The following is a 20,172-nucleotide window of genomic DNA, read 5'->3' on the forward strand; positions in this document are numbered from 1 at the left end:
TCTTTTTGTACTTGGAAAGGGGGCTTACAAGAAAGATAGTGGCAAACTTTTTAGCAAGGCCTGTTGCAACAGGTCAAGGCGGAATGGTTTTAAACTAAAAGAGGGTAGATTTAGACTAGGTAGAAGGAAGAAATTTTTTACGATGAGGGTGGTGAAACCCTGGAACAGGTTGCCCAGAGAGGTGGTAGATGCCCCATCACTGCAAACATTCAAGGTCAGGTTGGACGGGGCTCTAAGCAACCTCATCTAGTTGAAGATGTCCCTGCTCATAGCAGGGGGGTTGGACCAGATGACCTTTAAAGGTCCCTTCCAACCCAAACTATTCTATGATTCTATGATAAAATGTAGATCTTGTGCACATAACACCTTGGCAATTGGTAAAAGTGTAGATTCTCGATGAGATTTGGAGAATGTACCAAAAAAAGTCTTCTACTTCGAACTCAACATACTTGATCTGGGGAAGCAGATGGTTGTCGGTACAATTATATTTTAACATCCTTTTATTTCTTATTTCCTGTTGTCTTACTTGAATTGTTGTATAGCTTTTTGTGCATGAAACCTTCTTGATGCTTGTGGCAGTAGGGAATAATTTATTTGTAGAGAATATGGAAGGTGGAATTTTATGTGGATATTTACAGAGGGAAAGAACTGAGTAAATAAGAGTCTATCTCTGTATTCAAGTCGGTTTGTGAGAGAAATCAGCTAAAAGGAGAGGGAGGAGATGTGTGAGAGAGGCCTCCAGCAATTCCACAGCGCCAGCTATATATTCATACACTGCAGACAGAAGACTAGAAAGTCCTAATGTTTGCAAAGCTTTAAAAATTGTGCAGTAGAAAATATTCTCTAAAAACCACTTAATTTTTTCACTCAAGGGAATAATGTGTTTCAGAAGTGTATATCATAATAGTGCTATGTTTTGGGTCATCTTTTTTTCCACTTGATCTCTTAATGCAGAAGGGATGGCCTCATTCTTCTATTCCCATATAAAACTAACCAGTGGTTGTACCATTATTGCTGAATTGGGCAAAATGTCCACAGTTCTGTCGATCAACATCAAAATACTTTCTTGTCTACTTAAACTCGGGTTCCTTTAATGTCAGCCATAGTGTCCCACGTGAGCAGGCTTCCTTCTTTTTTTGAACAGTGTGATTTTAATCTTCCAGCATCATGTGTCTGACCACAAAAATGTGTTTACTGCGTTTCTTCTCTGGCTACTGACTCCGTTTAATCTGGTGTGTGTCTTCGCTGGGAAGAGCAAGGAATTGTTCTATTTTTGTTTCCTTTTTTTTCCTGGTAACTTCAGTAATGTGTGACAGACTGATTAAAAAATCAAAGTTCTACTGACTACTAAATGTTTCAGGGTAGAGGTGAATAATCAGTGCCACCTCTTATAATGCCTTGTGCCACAAGAGGACCCACTGACTTAAAGGGGACCATTGTGAAGCAACTTCAATTTGGTGAGGACAGGGGAATGAAAATTTAGCTCCCAATCGGAGTAGGAACAGTATTTCATAAAAAACCAATATTGTGTGTGTTTCAGTGCTGTGTTTGAAACATCCAGTGTTGGTGATTGTTGGAGATGCAGTACAGGCTAAATGAACACTGACTTGCAGAAGCTTCTATATTGTTATATAAATATATGAAATTTGTCAGCTGTAAGAGGAGTGGCCTATGTCATTTATACTGTTTGTGGAAAATTTTCTTAAATTATGGAATTTTTTATCGGTAGCCTAGTACATTTTTACATATGTATTTTCATAATCCTTCTAAAATGTTTTCAGTATGTTTTACATGAGAGAACTAAAATTGGATAGTTTTCTTTCCTAGAGTTTCAGTATTTCTAAACAACCGTATAATTCACTACGGTTAATTATTAATAATTAATGATTTCTGTTTGAAAATGAAAACAAACAATAACTGAAAATCATAAAAGAATACAAAGAATCATTCAGGAAAAACTCCAAAACTACAAAGAGTGCAATTAAGTTTCCTTCTTCTTCCATACTTTAATTTAGTTCTCTTAATAGGAGTGAGAACTGAATTCTTCAATTAACTCTTAGAATAAATTAGTATGGCATAACACTCTCCAAAATGCCTATGTAGAAAGACTCACCCTAGTCCTTCGGGGAAGGTGGTACATTTTCCATATTTATTTAGTCTCTGCCCTGGCTCTTGAACTTGCCAACAGTGGTATTAGCTGTAATGGTGTCTTTTGACATCTAATTAGGAAATCGACTTAGAAGATAGAGTAATTTCAGCATATGCTACTGAACAACCTTCAAATTATAACAACCTTTGGTCATGACTAACTGAGCCAGATTTAAATGCAATTAAATATTTTAATGAGTCTCAACTTTGCTCTTTTCAAAGTCCTTAATTTTTATTATAATTTAAAACTCCTTTAGAAATTCAGTTTTTCTTCAATGTGGACTTACTCCAACAAACAGACATTGTATTCACACAGGGGCTGCAGTGTAGAAAGTGGACCTTGTCTTTGCTGTATCAGCTTTGCTTTGCTGTATCATCATCAATATTCTTGATGTTTGCATGTTCATATGACTTGAAAATTAACTCTCTTTTAAAAGTCATTAGCTGTTTTTCTTTGAACTTGTTCTAAAATTTTAATACTTCCACCATTTTATCCTCTTCTTCACAAAAACATGGATGTTACAGCTGTTACTAATCATTTAAGGGATGAGAAATTTCATTGCCCTTTATTTCCATAACTCTGAGCTTTATAATTGTCATAGAATAAAATGAAGAAATGTAAAGGACTGAGCCAAAATTATTTTTAAAAATGAAGAAAAACCCCGGAAGTAATAGTAGAATAAATGAAATGAAAATTCTAACCAAGGAATTTTTTTTTTGTTTGTATGTATAAAATGAAAGAAAGTGGTCCAGCATCATCAAAGAACTCTGTAGAGTATTAACCAGATCTTATTCAATATGGAAGTATTTCATGGGGAATTATCTATTTATGTATCTAATATTTTTCAAACCCATTTATCAAAGAGTGCTGAAAGTTTGTTTTTTTTCTTTTTTTTAGTCTTACTCACTCAGTAAAGCTGATTAATTCCAACACTGACATTCAAAACATTTGAAACCGTACTTACTTCTACTGACAGAATGCAGTCTGGACCATTAAACACTAATTTCCTCTGTAATCTGTGAATAAAAATAGAAAGGAAACAATGACAATGTGACTAGCTGTCATACAAAGCCTCATCTAGTGTTACCTGTTACATCTGCCATTCTAAGTATATCTAGAAAAAAAGATGAACCTCAGCTACCTCCTTCCAGTTTATGTAGTCTATAAGAATATTGTTTTCTGTACATTTTACTTAGCCTTTGGACTGTTTTTGACTTCTATGTAAAGTCGTTCTATAAAACAGAGTATAATGCTGAAAATACCGAGTATTTTTGTCACAAAAATATTGAAATGCAACTTTTAAACTAGAAATAATAGGTCAGTCTATTTGGAAGAATTTGATAAACTTGTCAGGAGTTTCACTCCAAATGTCCAAAACCATACCTTAGTGAACATAAGATTAGCTTTTTTGAAATTTCACTAATAAAGTGGAGAGAATTTTGGTTGTTTTATGGATTTTATAGAATCCTCACCCAGCAAAGTCTATCAAATAAGGCATATTAGAAGCCGGTACAAATTCTCAGAGACTGATCATATTCTGGCACAGTACACTTCTAGCCATTTGTGGAATTTACAGTCTTATAAGTGTATGGTGGTGTGGTGCAAACAGCAAGCTCATTTTAGAGTTGACTGAGAAAATAAAGTGCATTGCACTGATAAGAAAGGTTTTGCTTCTTGAAACAACTTAATTTTTTTTTTAAACAGGGAAGCTATTTATTTATTTAAATAAATAGCTGTTTATATCTGAGTTTCCAGACTTACTTTAGAGTTTGAAATCTCTAATCAAAAATGTGAGTTGTGAAAAATGTAGTCAGATGAAGGGCTATATCATGTATTGCACTCTTTGATGCAGAGCTGTATTACCAGCCTATTTCATTAGGGTTAGTAATGCTCGATATTATTTAATTAAGTGAATTAACAGACTAATGGAATTGCTTGAATTTATTGATCAGAGGAAAACAGCAAGAACGTAACAAGTTCTGAGAATTTCATTCAAAGCACATTGGCAGTCTGTCTTTCTCTAATCTATTTCAGATCATGCTGAGCCAACATGTTTTATCTGCCTTTTTTCCTTTCTTGTCATGCTTGTAGATTTACTGTTTAAGTCTTCATATTTTTCATGAATGCCTCGGACAGCGTGATCTTTATAAAATCCTTGCTTAGAGTTACTTAAAACTTTTGCCAGGAAAAAAAAAAAAAAACAACAAGAGAATGGCTACAGATAAGAAGTAACTTGTGAACTTGTGCCCTGTGAGCATAGTGCTGTCTGTTCCTCCCTTCCTTGCAGAGTATTCATCAGCATTTAAAATGTTTTGAACAGGAGAAAAACAGTATGGTTACGTAAAAGGAAAGAGGTAAGTCATCTCAGGCTTACGTATGCTTCAGATTTAGGTATTTGGTTCAACTTGTGTAATTCTGCTTAAACTAGAATTTGACTTGCTCCCCGCATTACCTTCTGACTGTTTTGGTATTGTGGTATCATGCAGTAAAACAGCAAAAAAAGGAAAAAGGGGAAAAAAATAATGTAGGTTACCCCTGGGGGTTCAGGGTTAGGTTGTGAAACTGAAAATGATCAGAATCTTCCCACCTTCCCTTTGGTGGGCATGGGTCACTCCCATGGCCAGAGAAATCTCTGAAAATAAGGGGTGTTAAGAAGATGACAGGAGTCTTTGGGAGAGGATTTGGCTTCTTCTTTGGTTCACACTAATTTTCTCATCAACCAGCAGAAATGGATTCTTGCCACCTATCTGAGGTCAGTATACGCCACATGGGATGCAGTTGTTTGTAATCAGGGCTACAGTGTTTATCATTGCACTCTGCAAATTCTGTGGCAGTCTGTAATGTGCAATAAATGACAAAGGAAAAGCAGCTCCTAAAGAACTGGGCTTTTCAAAGTGAACATCCTCTTCAGTGCAACAGGAACCTAGATCCACTTCTGTTCTTGGTATAGTGGCTTCTTGACTGCCGCTTTGTAACTCCCTAATGACTCGTGGCTTTACAACCCCTAGGGCTTCCCTTGAAACAACCATATTCTTAATGACTCTTTTCTGTTGCTAAGGATCGGACTCCCCTGTCAGTGCAGTTCTGTTTATATATCATCTGTTTTTGGTCTTAGCATGGGAATCACTGAAAAAAAAGAAAAAAAGCATTATCCTTTTCTTGCCAGTCAGAAACATGGCTTTGAAGGGACCCTAATGGGCCAGCTTCAGGTACTACTGTTGCAGAATTTCTTTGAAGTGAGCAAACCTGAAGGCTTCTGAACCTGTTTTACCAGAGCACAAGAAAACAAATGGAATATAGTGGCTGTATTTCCAAGAGAAAAGCACAATTGCTCTGTTAAAAACACACTTAAATGAAAAGGTTTGAAAACGAATCCAATCCTTGCTGCTTTGCAGTGTAGAGCCTTCCCTTCAGTCTTATTTCTAGTTCAGTATCTCTCAGCAGATTTGTGTCTGCAATAGACTCTTCAGTGTTGTCTTTATGTGTATTGAAAACTTCCTTTGCTGTCACATCTAAGACTTAGGTGTGGGTCAGCTCCCTCAGGAATTTTTACTTCTCAGGAATTTCCTAGTTTTGCTTCTGCTGCAGGCACCCTGTCTGCTGTCTTTCTGTGTTTTCTATCTTAACTAGTATCCTGAGCAAAGGATGCTTGATAGATTTGAGAGAGGATCATTTCCATTTCTTCCAGAATTTCTGCATGATTTGGAGTACAATAGGAGCAGACCCTCACCCTTAGTCGTGGCAGGGCCGATAAATACACATCCTTCCTTCCTACTGCTCAGCCACTGCCTTTTTAATAGAGTCATGGGTCACAATAGCAAAGGAAAATCATGCCCATCTACTGCACTCTAGCAAAAAAAAAAAAAAAGAGAGAGCGAGAAAAAGCAACAGGAGGGAATAGGTTGCCCTCTTAAAACTCCTGCCTGGGAGGGAGCGAGTTTTGACATCTCTTGAAAACTGCATGTAGGGGTGAGTAGATAGACCTGGGAGGGGAGGATATAAACTCTTTCTGAATTAAAAGAAAGAGTTAAGGAAAAGATTCCTAAAGCTGGGAAAAGCTGCCTTAGACAACAGTGATACCTCTTTGTATGCCTGAGATGATGAGAGAGAATATAAGCAGCTACCTGTCAGTTACACAAACCAGGAGAAAATAGTAATGAAAGCAAATTTTTCTGGACTCACTTGGTCCTAAGCTTTATACAAACTGTTTTCACAAACCAGGTATAAGGGGAGGGGGAGTGAAAGAAGTAGGGCTTATTTTGAATGGGTAAGGCTTTAAGTAAGATGGAATTTTATTGGTTTGGTTTAACATACATAGTATGAAAGATACTTATATACTAATTTTTTGTAAGAATAAGTAATTGTAAAGTTGTGAGATAATTTCCAAATGAAGTAAGTTGTAAGCATAAAGCTTGGGGAGATCTGTGATACAAAGCTGGCTTGTAGCATAGGTTAACACGGAATGCATGAAGTTGCCAGAAGTACAACTGAATTTGAGAAATCTGTATTATGTCTGGTGATGAAGTTTGAAAATTATTTTGGGAAAGTTGGAAGGTGGGATATTAGAAAAGCAGACACCTATTTAAATTATTTGGACTATGTAAATGCCTGCATGCTCCAATCAGTGACTAGGACTCCATTGCAATAGCCTCTCTTTGAACCTATCAAGAAAAAAAAGAGCATTGCTAAATTGTTTCCTTCTGAGTAGTTATTACTGTGTTTTGCTTCTACTGCAACACTTACTTAACACTGAAGTGCAGTGCTTATAGGAGAATAATATGGAAGTGACCCTTTGAAATTTCCTTCTGTGAGTGCTAATCTTGGAAGGCAAATTCTAGGTTGCTAAAATAACCTTGGAAAATCAGTTTCTCTTGGCAGGTTATTTATTGGTAGTATAGTAATGAAGTCAGTGTAATGTAGAGTGGCTTGTCTGATCAACAATTATTTGTATCTCAAGCATGCACAGATCATTCTGATCTAGAGAAATTTATTTTATAACTCGCTCTTGCTTTGGGAGGCAAAAATGAGGAAATGCATGCAAAACAAACAGCATCTGCTTTATCATCAAAATGCATGCCTTCAGACCTTCTTAAAATGAGAGCAAAATCATCTGATGTTTTCTGAATGGAAAAAGCTGTGTGACTTACTCTCCATAAACCTCTCCAAAGAGGCACGTTGCCATTGCAGCAAAATACTGGGAGAGCAACTATTTTCTCATAAGTATGTGTGTTCAGTAATTGGAATTTAAGAGAGGTTTTGAATGTGTTGTGTTTTTTTTTTTCCCAACCATATCTTCTCGTGATTTAAAACAGTACATTTAGTATAATTTAGTCTTTTAAAGAAGCAGTACATTACTAAAACAGGAAGGTATTTTTTAATGAATGGCTTCCTAATGTCAGAATGGAAATAAAATTTGCTTCTTGTCCTTAATTCAAACTCCTATTAATCCATATGAAAATAAAGAGAAATATTTCACAAATGGATAAAATAGTTCAGTGCTATTTTGCTGCCCTGCACAGTGGAAGATGATAATATTGATATTCTGAAAGACAAATGCTCTTTCACTTCTGCAGCTCTAGACAAACCAGAAAAGAGCCATTTCTCCTTATTCTTGAATAACAGACTGGCTTTTTGCAGCATTGGCGCTAAATCTGAACCAGGTATGTAGAAGGAGACCAAGAAAAGGATATGCAGTAGGCCATTTGATTACATCACCCTTATAACTTAGCTAGACTCCCAAGCAAATGACATTAAAGGTATGTGTTTGTCAAATAGCATCATTCACAAACTGAAGAAGCAGTATCTGCTGCCTCCTATACCTCTTTCTGTTTATATGGAAATTGTAAGGTTATTATCAGGAGTAAGACTTTGTACTCCATGTTTAATGATATCTCCTCCCACATCTCTGAATTGTAAGCAATTAAGTACTTTGCACTGCATGTTTATAATGTCATATTTTTGTGGCCTGGCCTCCTGTTTAGCTGACAAGCCATTTATTTTCAAGGCCCATATTGAGGTTCCTGGCTTGTCAAGGGAATCCCATTAAACTTGGAGAGAATTTTGTCCACCACAGACCAAACAAGCTCAAACTTGTATAGCGCAAAAGCTATTTCCTTGGGATTCCATAAAGGATGCTATGAGGTGCAGCTGCAAAGTTAAATTATCGAAATGTAATAATTAAACTAGACTTTAAAAATCGTACAGCAACTACCTTTAGTATTACTGCTTATTCCACAAATACTCATAATATGAATCAATTTGCTTGCAATAGCTAAACATGGTAGGAACAGTGAAGAGTGACCTTAACCTTTTACAGAAAGATGCAGAGCTAAGGTATAACATGAAGAGACTTTTAAGTCTTTATTAAATTGGATAGATTAATTTGAATGAAGATCAAACATAGTAAATTTTAACTTAAATAGTATGAAAATTTTAGTATTATTTCCTGTTGAAACATTATGTAGCCACTCTGTTTATGCCTCAGCCTCTTCTCTTTGAACTCATTGAACTCATTTCCATTACACATGACAGAAGAGCAGAAGTTCCAAGGTTCCTGAAAATAGGTAGATGGATAGCGGAGAAAAAACCGAAAAGGCTACATCAGGAGCTTACAAACACACCAGAGGATTCTCGACCCTTATAAAGAGCTTTACTGTAGTAGAAACTTCAGTCAGAGCTGAATGTTCTCGTTTGACATTTTTGAGATTTGACATTACATTGAATAAGCTGTGAGACTATAGGAAATTTAGTCCTGATGCTTACAGTTATACTTACTAATTAGATAGAACCATGATCATTGTCTGAGAGGAGGTTGCAGGACTTTACCATACTAATCAGGGGCATCATACTTACGAAGAGGCCATATTAATAAGACTCTTCTGGTCCATCCACATTTGGGATCTTCATAACTTTCAGAGTTTTAGTGGTATTTGTTGCTTTAGATACCTAAAACGGGACTGTGAGAGTTGCTCCACTTAGTTTAAGACATTCATCATGTGTTGGTTTCCAATCGGATAAGCACACAACCTTCATTCAGCAATGTCTTGACGGTGCGTGTTCAGGACATAGCGTCTGGTTTGTTATCCACCTTGTGTGTTTTAGTGCCAGGGTGCTTGGTTCTAGTTTTACAGTTGTTGATTTTGTTTTTTTTTCTATTGTGAAAGGAATGTTGTAAAGTTCATGAATGTAATGTAATGTTCCTGTGTTTTGAAAAGTTAAAAAGCTGTCTATGCAGTGTCTGTGCTATGGAGTTACCTACGGTGACTTGACATACAGAAGCAGCTCTTCAGAATTGTTGAAATACCGAGGCAAGCAGCTCCAGTGACAGCACGATCTGCAGCAGAGTGCTCTAGCGTGGTGTACAGGGGGGTTTCCTGAACTGGGGGAGCTGAGAGAGCCACCAGGAGCCTGCAGCTCATGTGACAGCGGCTGACGAGACCTGGGCAGGGCCAGGAGCAACGATGGCCAAGCCCCCTTACACATAAAAGCAGCCCATAGGGAGTGCTGTGAGCAAGGTGGGAAAACAGGGCATGGCGCGTCAGCAAGGGCTTGGCGCATCAGTTTGCGTGGAAGGGCGTGCAGGAAGGGCGCTGAAGCTCTGCTGGCTCGACCAGGGAGCAATGGTTTCCACCCGGCAGGAAGCCATGGCCTCTCTAAGCTCTGCACCCGCCACGACTGACGCAGCTTCCCAGGCAGAGCTCCGGCAGGAACACGCTGCCGCCCAGGTGCCAGGGTGCAGCTGTGCCCTGCTCTTACACCAGCACCGGCCGGCAGCAGTGAGCACGCCTGTGGGAGCTGCGCCCAGGTAGAGGAACTGCTCCGCTTAGTGACAGAGCTCTGGGAGGAGGTGAGCAGGTTGAGGAGTATCGGGGAGTGCCAGAGAGAGAGAGACTCCTGGAATCGCACCCTACCTTCCCTGAGACAGGCCCCACAGGCAGACAGGACACATGATACGGAGGATTCCCTATCCTCTCTCCGCCTGGCTGAACACAGAGACTTAAGGGACAGGGGGCAATGGCGACAAGTGCCTGCCTGGCGCAGCAGGTTCGTCTCCTCTGTGACTACCCCACCTCCCCAGCGGCCCTTGCATCATAGGTATGAGGTTCTGCAAGTGGAACCGAACAATAACGAGGACGGTGGTTCATCTAGCTTGGAGGTGTCACTGAGGTTAAGTCGGCCTACGCCCTGCGTCAAAACTGCTTCCATAAAGAAAAAAAGACGGGTCATTGTCATAGGAAACTCCCTTCTGAAGGGAACAGGAGGCCCAGTATGCAGCCTGGACCCACATCTTGGGGAAGTCTGCTCCCTCTCTGGGGCCCAGGTTAAAGATGTGAAGAGAAAGCTTCCTACCCTGGTACAGCCTTCAGATTACTATCCATTATTGATTTTTCAGGTAGACAGCAATGAAGGTGCAACAAGAAGTCCGAGGGCAATCGAGAGAGACTTCAGGACCTTGGGACGACTGATTAAGGGTTCAGGAGCACAAGTAGTGTTCTCCTCTGTCCTTCCAGTTGCAGGGAATGATGAGGAAAGAGACAGGGAGAGCCAGCACATCAATACCTGGCTCTGAGCCTGGTGTCACTGGCAGAATTTTGGGTTTTTTGGTCATGGGTCAGTCTACATCACACCAGGCTTTGGGGGGGAAAGGATCTTTGCACAGGAGTTAGCAGGGCTCATTGAAAGAGCTGTAAACTAGATTTGAAGGGGGAAAGGGATAAAACCAGGCTTGCCAGAGATAAGCTTGGGGGTAGCATCCTGATGTTTGAGGGATGGTATGCTAGCGAGGTCCTTCGGTCTGCTGTCTCAGTGGAGGTAGGGGATGAAGATCCATGTGGCAGCAAAGACACAAAGGTTATGGATGTGTTAGAAACCATGGAAGTGCCTGAGAATGGTCACGTAGGAATTGGGGCTTCTCCCCGCAAAAAGGTGGTGGGATCATTAGCCCAACTGAAGTGCATCTACACTAATGGACACAGCATGGGCAACAAACAGGAGGAGCTGGAAACCATTGTGCAGCGGGAAAATGGTTGGATGGCTTGCACAACTGGGGTTCTGCAATGGATGGCTATAAACTTTTCAGAAGGGAAAGGCAAGGAAGGAGAGGTGGTGGGGTAGCCCTGTATGTTAGGGAGTGTTTTCATTGTCAAGAGCTTAATGATTGTGACGATAGGGTTGAGTGTTTATGGGTGAGAATCAGGGCGAAGGCCAACAAGGCAGATATTTTTGGGAGTTTGTTATAGACCATTCAGCCAGGATGAAGAGGCAGAGGAAATGTTCTGTAAGCAGCTGGGAGAAGTCTCACGATTGCTAGCCCTTGTTCTTGTGGGGGACTTCAACTTACTAGATGTCTGCTAGAAATACAACACAGCAGAGAGGAAAGAGCCCAGGAGGTTCCTGGAGTGTGTGGAAGATAACTTCCTGACACAGCTGGTGAGTAAGCCAACGAGGGAAGGTGCCCCGCTGGACCTGTTTGCGAACAGAGAAGGACTTGTGGGTGATGTGATGGCTGGAGGCTGTCTTGGGCATAGCGATCACAAAATGATAGAGTTTTTGATTCTTGGAGAAGTAAGGAGGGGAGTTAGCAGAACTGCTACCGTGGAGTTCTGGAGAGCAGACTTTGGCCTGTTTAGGAGCCTGGTTGACAGAGTCCCTTAGAGGGCAGTCCTGACGGGCAAAGGAGTGCAGGAAGGACTGGCGATCTTCAAGAAGGAAATCTTAAAAGTGCGGGAGCAGGCTGTCCCCATGTGCTGAAAGATGAGCAGGTGGGAAAAAAGACTGGCCTGGCTGAACAGAGAGCTTTGGCTGGAACTCAGGAAAAAAGAGGAGAGTTTATGACCTTTGGAGGAGTTTATGACACCGTGAATACTGTGTTCAGTTTTGGGCCCCTCACTACAAGAAAGACATTGAGGTGCTGGAGCGTGTCCAGAGAAGGGCAATGAAGCTGGTGAAGGGTCTAGAGCACAAGCCTGATGAGGAGCGGCTGAGGGAACTGGGGTTGTTTAGCCTGGAGAAGAGGAGGCTGAGGGGAGACCTCATCGCACTCTACAACTGCCTGAAAGGAGGTTGTACGAGGTAGGTGTTGGTCTCTTCTCCCAAGTAACAAGTGATAGGACAAGAGGAAATGGCCTCAAGTTGCACCAGGAGAGGTTTAGATTGGGTATTAGGAAAAATTTCTCCACTGAAAGGGTTGTCAAGCCTTGGAACAGGCTGCCCAGGGAAGTGGTTGAGTCACCATCCCTGGAGATATTTGAAAGACGTGTAGATGTGGTGCTTAGGGACATGATTTAGTGATGGACTTGGCAGTGCTATGTTTACGGTTGGACTCTATGATCTTAAAGGTCTTTTCCAACCTAAACGATTCTATGATTCTATTCTATAATTTCTTCTCTACTTGTGGTCCAGCTTTCCTCAGAGGAGAAATCAGTCCAAGTAGTTACCCAGTAGTGCCACAGAGAGCAAAATTAGTAAAGGAATGCTACTTCTCAACTTCCAGAAACTATGTTCAAAGTACTTTGAGAAAGTGGCAGGCAAAAAAGAGCTTCTGTAGATCTTTTATGATTATTTACATTTGGTTATTGGTGAGAGAGAGAAAAAAAAAAGTTCTGGAGTAATAGTATTTCTTTTCACCTCTAGATAGTAGAAGTGTCAGTTAGAGAGGTCTTCTTGCCATTCACCCAAAAATGATGGTTCACACTGATAGCAGAATGACACAGAAAGATCCAGATGTGGTTTTAAGTTTAAACCATGTTCTGATAACCTTTGTATGTCCAACGCAGATTTTTCTGATTTCCTTTTGATGGCAGTGAAAAGAGCATATGTATGTTCTTAAGTAAATGAACTTGATCAGGAGTACCCTGTTATATATAAGATCTGCTGTTATGCTTGATAGAATGAGGAGTTCACGGCCTGTGTAAAGTTGCATATGCTTTTATTAGTTGGAAAAACCCCATAAAACTATATGAATATATTCCATCCTGTAACATGGCACAGAAAAAGAACTAACCTTTAGAGATTGTGTTGATTGTTAGTATTTGGTCTTATGCAAGTCTGACCTATGACATTAGAGGATTTAATTTAATTAAACAGGGCATACGTACTATGCTTTGAACTCTGGGATTGATTTCAAAACAAAATTGTAGGAATGTCTAGAAGATGGTATACTCAAGAGGTGACACAGCTCCCTAACATTACTATTAGTAGAATAAAATCTTAATACAGTGAAAAATACAGCAACTGTGTGAATTATGGTATTTGTTTTTTTTACCATCACAGTTTCAAAGAACATTTGAATCTTTAAGAAATGTATCCAGTAAATCCGATCTACAGAAAACCTACCAGAAGTTTCGAAAAGATCTGGAAAATCTTGATTATTTGGCATACAAACGTCAGCAGGTAAGAACATGGAAGCTTGGTAGGAAGACATAGAATACTGGGCATAAACATGGTGCGTGGTAAAACTGATGTCTTTGCTAGAGTTACTGTTCTATCAGTAGGGTTTTATGCTTTGTGTAACGTCATCATGTAAGCCAGTAGGAGGGGTGACAATTCTATTTAATGCATATGATGTTGGACTGCATGGTTTTTGATTTCTCAAAGAGAGAAAGATAGGTAAAGCAAGTAAGTGAGACTTAGCAGACTATTACACTTCGCATTAAGACATAACAATTTTTTTTTTTAATTACAGGGCATAAAAGTACTGTTTGGATTTTTTGTCTTGAAAAATGAACTAAGTCCACATAAGTTAATGGAATCAAATATTGACTGTGCATGCAAACCACTGATTTTTTTCTTCTTTAGAAGTGAATTTACAAGGCTAGATTGCATAAAACTTTGAACTGTACACTGTCTTTGACTTGTGCTTGCAAGATCAAGGTTAAATCGAATTGTTAACGTGTATTTAATGTTGGACATACTTTCTGTCATTTATGCATGGCTTCTGTGAAAATGTCAGCTCTCATAATAGGTTTTCACTTCTTTTTTGTGTTCTTGGTAAAATAAGACTTTGTCTCTTTTAGAGCATACTGATGAAATGCTCTAACATTTCTACATGGGGGTTGTTTTGATTTATATTTTTCAGAATTCTGTCGCTTGGTGTCAGTATTGTCAAACACTTCATTTGCTTGGGGGCAGATCACTTGCAGTTGTTTATATCAGGTAATTGATTAGATAGTTAAAAATTAGGAAAGGGCTCAGGGACAGATGGTATCTGAACACATGAATATTTGATTCTTGAGATAGGGAGGTCAGGGAGCAATTGGCTTGGGTGAGTTCCAGTGTGGTGGGAGCTGTTATTCTGGTAGCACTATAGCACAGTTCTTTGTGCCCTTTGACATGGGGCTGCCAGCAACCAAAAGACAATGTTTTAACTGGCAACTAATGTGATCTCATAATTATGCCAAACATAATAAATGTCACATCTGCAAGAGCTTGGAGAGCATTTCTGAGCCAGGGAAGTGTAAATTCTATAATTACTTCTCAGGCTATCATGATACTTTTATTGGGGGTAGCTTTTTCTAGTCTGAATTCTCACTCTCAACTTCGCAAAATTCCTTGTTATTTCAAATGATATATGTCTGGTTCTCTAGCAGACTCTGCATATTCTTCAATAACATACTTCATTTCAACTTGAGCAGGGCATCTTTTCTCCTGTTTTCAGATCTTCACTACCTTTCCCATCTCAATTCTTTGTGCTTTCAAGCCATTTGGAGATCAACACCCTTGTTTAATGTCAGGCATGCATATGTCTCCCCATGCTGTTTCTGCTCTATCTTTAACTGTGTTGGCAGAAGCTTTTGCATTTGGAGGTACTAAAGGTGTATTAAGTGTAAAATCACTTCCTGCTCTCAATCACAGGACAGAAGATAGAGGCTGTTCTATCTTCTGTCCTGTGATTGAATCTTTCTAAAATGTTATACAGTGCTATTAAGAAAATAAACTAGGCAAAGGCTGAAATTATTAAACTCGTCTCCAAGAAATATAGTTTTTCTTTCTTCTCCAGGAGATAGTCTGGCAATTCCTTTGAATTAAAACAAACTTTTAATTTCCTTGGTACTGACTGTCATCTCTGAAATTTGATTAAAAAAGAATAGCTCCATGCCACAATGAGTAGTAAAACTATTCTCTTGCTCTGTGACTTATTGGAATGTTTCCAGTAAGAGTTAAGTAAGCTTTACATTGAGCATTGTTTTATATCAACCTAAATATTAACACATCTGCAATATGAATATTTACAGGGAAAATGAGATAGGACAAAATGGTAAAGCACTTTGGGATAAGAGCAGACTTAGTGATAGATCCCAACATTTTTCTTGGGATACTGTAGTAGGTGCACGCTTCCTTTTTTCTTATTTGGGACCTTGTTCGTATTGAAGGGAAGTTGTCCATATATTGTTCAGCTGGAACAGTACTGGTTTAAGGCCATTCATTATAATGATCTTACTGTAAGATCATTTCAGGAATGTTGGGTGATAACTTCAATAAAAAATGGAATTATAATCAAATTCAGTGGTATTTAGCACTTGTCAAACTGGGAAGTTATCGCTGCTGCTGGTCTTAGTGTTAACACGCCTTTAGTATGCCTGTAGCAGTGCTGGCTGTAATTCAAAGACACTTAGTTTTTGCCTAGAAGTCTCCAGCAATGTGATAATCTAACAGTTGACAACAGAACTTTAGTATGTGAACACACTCAAAAGCAGCATCCTATTGTAAAGTTATGCTAATTTAAGGTTTACTTATTTGATTTTGATTGTATGCCCTCAAGGTAATTGTGTGTTAAAGGACTGAATCTATGTGAAACCATTTTGATATTCCATTTTAAAATCTTTTTAGGATTGCTTCCTGATGATTGTTGTCTTTAGAAACGTTTTAAGAAGTTGCATTAGAAACTGAAGGAGTTAAGGGCTGTATCAGAGACATCTATGGGGTACACAGTAATTTACTTTGCTTATGGGAAATAATGCTTTCAGGAGATGGAGTAGAGCCCTTAACCTGTTTTACTTCAGAGCAGTCCATCGTTATCAGTACTGCAGTTGTCTTTATGATCATACAGGTCAAATTTACATTTTAAAATTCTTAATTTTGGAATGAAGACTTGTTTCTACAGTCAAATGGTATTTCACTTTGTTAAAATGGAGTAAGTGCACTTTTATTCTCTACCTTTGATTGTTCACTTTGCTTTTTAAGATGGCATTGTGTTGCGCGTGAGATTTGTTCACCAAAGTGCTCTACTCCAGAAACTGGAGCCAGGTTTTCAAAAGAGATTATCACCTGTCAACTGGCAGGTTTATTGTGTGACAAACACTTTAAAAAGTATGCTGAAAATTGGAGGGAGTTCAGGGTAGAAGTGAATTATTTGTTGTCAAAAAAACAAGCATTATAATGAAAAACTTAAGGAGCTCAGTCATTGTAGCTTATCTGGAAAAGGTTATGGCTTAGAAATATCACAAATAGAGGTACTTAACTAAATCTTTATTCTAGTACACAGAAGTATGACAAGATCCAATGGATGGAAGTCAGAAAAGTTCAAAGCAGAAAGCAAATGAATGTTTTTGACAATTAACTACTGAGATGGCTTTGTTAAGAGGTGCAGTGTATTAATCACTGCTTGTAGCCTTTATATCCATATTCCATGCCCTTCTAAAAGATGTGCAGTAACTGAGATGCAAAGCAAAGGGCAGGAATTATTATGGAAATTTTTAAGGCTTGTGCTATTCAATGAATTCGAATGAGAATTCATAATTTTTTTCTCTTAGACTTAAGAATGACAGTACATTTAGTTGTGTATTTGAGGGTAAAGGCAGAATTATGTCTTTTGAGTTTCCATCCTGGATTAATAAATGGGTGAGTTTGTTTACTTTTGTATTTACCACTCTGCCACTGACTATTCTTCTGCAGGGTTGGATGTGTTAAGAGTTTTTGTTTAGGAATTTTCAAACAAGCCTACCACTTCACTTTAGAGTAATTTTAAGGACATGTAGGCATTTGATTTTCATTTTCTGAAAATGGCTTCTTTCCTTCTTTAATATTTAGTCACACAATATAAATTATAAAATGGGAGTATAGGCTGTATAGCTTATTATCTCCCCTTGACATAAGAACAACTATCTATCATGTTGTTGTGTAATTAAAATAATTGATTTATGCATTAATTTAAAAAAAGCAAACAACAAATCAGTCTCAGTAGCTAAGAGAGTGTAAAATTATGACAATTCTGTTTTCAGCCACCTGTCATTTCTTGGTAGTTCCATTATTATCTTATTTAGCCCTTGCTTTTGTCTGTCCTGTGTGTCTATATGGTTTGCTTAATGGGTGAGGAGACTTTCCTTTTCCCTGCCCCCTTGAAAATACTGTTATTCACCATAGTTTTACAGCTCAGCTCTTCAGTTGGATTTGTCTGTCTGTAGTGCCGGTCTTGCATGATTTTAAGCTGCAAGCAGTGTCTTATGTGTGCAATTTTTCCATCCGTGCATGGAAGCCAGACCTCTGAGAAAAGTCATGTCTTTTCCATTTGAAGGAAGGAGAAATCAAATGACAAAGGAAAAAAAAAGAGATACGGTAGAGAATTTCTTTAAAAACCCCTACTGTTTGGCAGCCTCTGTGGTTTTTTTTTTTTGTGTGTGACTCATGATATGGAGATCTGGTGTGCTCACTGTGCAGCTGCACGAGGAGCAGGAGGAAGGTTTTGCTGGTCTTCTCATAGATACAGTTTTTACTTGTAGAAATCTGAGTGTCAAAATTAGGTAAAATAGACAAGAAACCTTAGGGGGGGAACCAGGAAGTATAGTTGCATAGTTGGTCACATTTGCATCTAAGTGCCTGATACTTTTTTCTGTGGTTAATGCCAAAGCTGCCTGGTGCTGATGGCTTCAGAATCCAGCCTGATGTTAGTCAATGTGATGAGGGAATAACAAGAAGTTGATTTTTAGTAAGTAATTAAAAGTTTCATTATAAAGGCATACTCTAATTTTAAGAAAGTATTGAAATTTCTGCTGAACACTGACAAACAGAAGAGTGGGTGGGATTCCTCTTTTGGACCAATAAAGGTCTGTTATCTGAGGTGCCCATGGCAAAAAGCTCTTTAAAACTTTGATATTACAAGGGAAATAAAATTAAAAAAAAAACCACAGATGTTCTGAAACAGTTACAGATTTTTCAGGAATAAAAGCAGTGGTGCTATAAAGAGGTTGAGATAGATGTGTGGGGTTTATTTAAACCTGCTTCTCACTTTCTTGAGAAAATGAAAGGGGACCTGTAGGGAGCCTGGGACTTGAGCAGAGGGCTAAAGAGGCTTCCCCCCGCCCCGGTCTTTCCAAAGCTCAGTCTGTTGCTGTTTCTATGAAACTGAGTTACTGTTTACCTGTGCCCAAAATGTCCTCAGTTTGGGTAAAAGATTCCAGTCTAGTCTTGTCTCTGATAAATGTATCTAAAACATCTTGGGAGCTGAGGATGGATGATGCTTTAAGTTTAACCACGGAGTGCCCAGGTGATTTAAAAACAAACCAACCACACAAAATTGAGTGTAACAGTGGGAAGGAAACGAGATATTCAGCTAGGAATTAAGTTACGGTAACAACTAAGTAAGTAATGCTAAAAAGGCATGACCTAAAAAGCTGATGAAGAATTTTGAGTGCATGCCATGAGGGACTTCCAAACACCACTATTTTGTACCTGAACATTTGGTATGGTACCGTATATGTGTCCTATATGAATTTTGATGTGTGGGTATTTTATTTCAGTGGTATCTCGTGGCTCAGATTAGAACCCTATTCTTTCAGTAGACTAGAAACTGATTTTTGTTTTTTTTCCCCAACTGAAATACACTGATACTTCAGATTATATGTTTATTCTAATGCAGGACAAAAACAGAATTTGTGGAATGTAAATGGGGTCAGAGTCTGAAGAGAATAGTACTTACTGATGCAGCAGTAACTGATAATATGACAATTACAGTATTCTATTAGGCGGCAATGTCCTCTCAAGGAGCTAACAAAACTGTGTTTTTATACAGCAGGAGTGAGGTGAGCCTTAAAAGGAATAAATAATTTGGCTTTAATAGTTTTTGATTTCTCAGGAGAGTTTATTTAAAAAAAAAAAAAAACAAAAAGTGGAAAATATTTGTCAAGTGTATTCTAACAGTTGACATCACTGGTAAAGCAGAGTTAAGTAGTATAATTCTTTTTCATGTTGATGCTAGATGAAGCTGTGCTACATGCTGAGCTCCCCTGGCCACTTTTGAAAAACAGTGAGTGATTATCCTGACCGGATTTAATCAGCTGCTAATCACCCATGTCATCCTAATAAATTCCTGTCCCACAATACCTCAGTGCTATGGTTAGTGGAGACACTAGTCTTTCCTTGCTACTTCCCATTTACTTGCAAATGTTGACCAAAGGGATTGTCTATTCCCTAGGCAGGACCTTGTAGAGTGCAGTTTTAAGAGAGCACAGATCTACTGCTCTAATAGCAGCCGAGGAAGTAAGGAGTAAGGTGGAAGGTGAAAAAGGGAGAAGCAGATTTTCAGTGAGGAACCAGGCAAGGTTCCAGGTGATAGGCTAAAGTGGACACCTGTAATTTCACTCTGCTGCTTCTGTTCTCCAGTACACTTCACTGGACGGTTAAGTACAAGTAGTGAAAAATGTAATTTTGCAGATGGTGTACTATCTTTTGAAGTAATAGTAGCTTTTGATTGGTTTTCAGGTATAATCCATAGCAGTGTATGTTTTAATTATTTAGCCCTAATCAAAGATGTGGGAAAGCAGAAGATCGTTTCTTTCAGATACAATCTGCTCTACAAACAGGGGTGTCCTTGCTAAAGCCTTTTACTATAGCTCTATTTGTACCCGCCAATGGTTCAGGGTGTGGCTGTTGTAACTGCCTGCAACGTCAGTAAGCATATTGTGGATTAGGCAATGTCATGAATAAAACGGGATGTTGTGTAGCAGAGTAGAATTTTAATGGAGAAATGGTCAGATGAGAGACTATGAAGAACCACTCCCATACAGGCCAGTATTTGGACTTACTTCTTT

At 38.9% G+C, this 20,172-nt stretch overlaps 1 protein-coding gene across 1 annotated transcript in view; it reads left to right on the plus strand.

Annotated features, from left to right (window-relative positions):
* CTNNA3 (catenin alpha 3) overlaps positions 1–20,172 on the plus strand; it is a 524,245-nt gene that overhangs the window by 23,829 nt on the left and 480,244 nt on the right. Inside the window, exon 5 of the mRNA XM_075154246.1 lies at positions 13,421–13,540. Coding sequence (XP_075010347.1) covers positions 13,421–13,540 — 120 coding nt within the window. The remainder of the gene's footprint in view (positions 1–13,420; positions 13,541–20,172) is intronic.

This window comes from Calonectris borealis, chromosome 7 (assembly GCF_964195595.1).
Source record: "Calonectris borealis chromosome 7, bCalBor7.hap1.2, whole genome shotgun sequence".
Classification (NCBI taxonomy): Eukaryota; Metazoa; Chordata; class Aves; order Procellariiformes; family Procellariidae; genus Calonectris; species Calonectris borealis.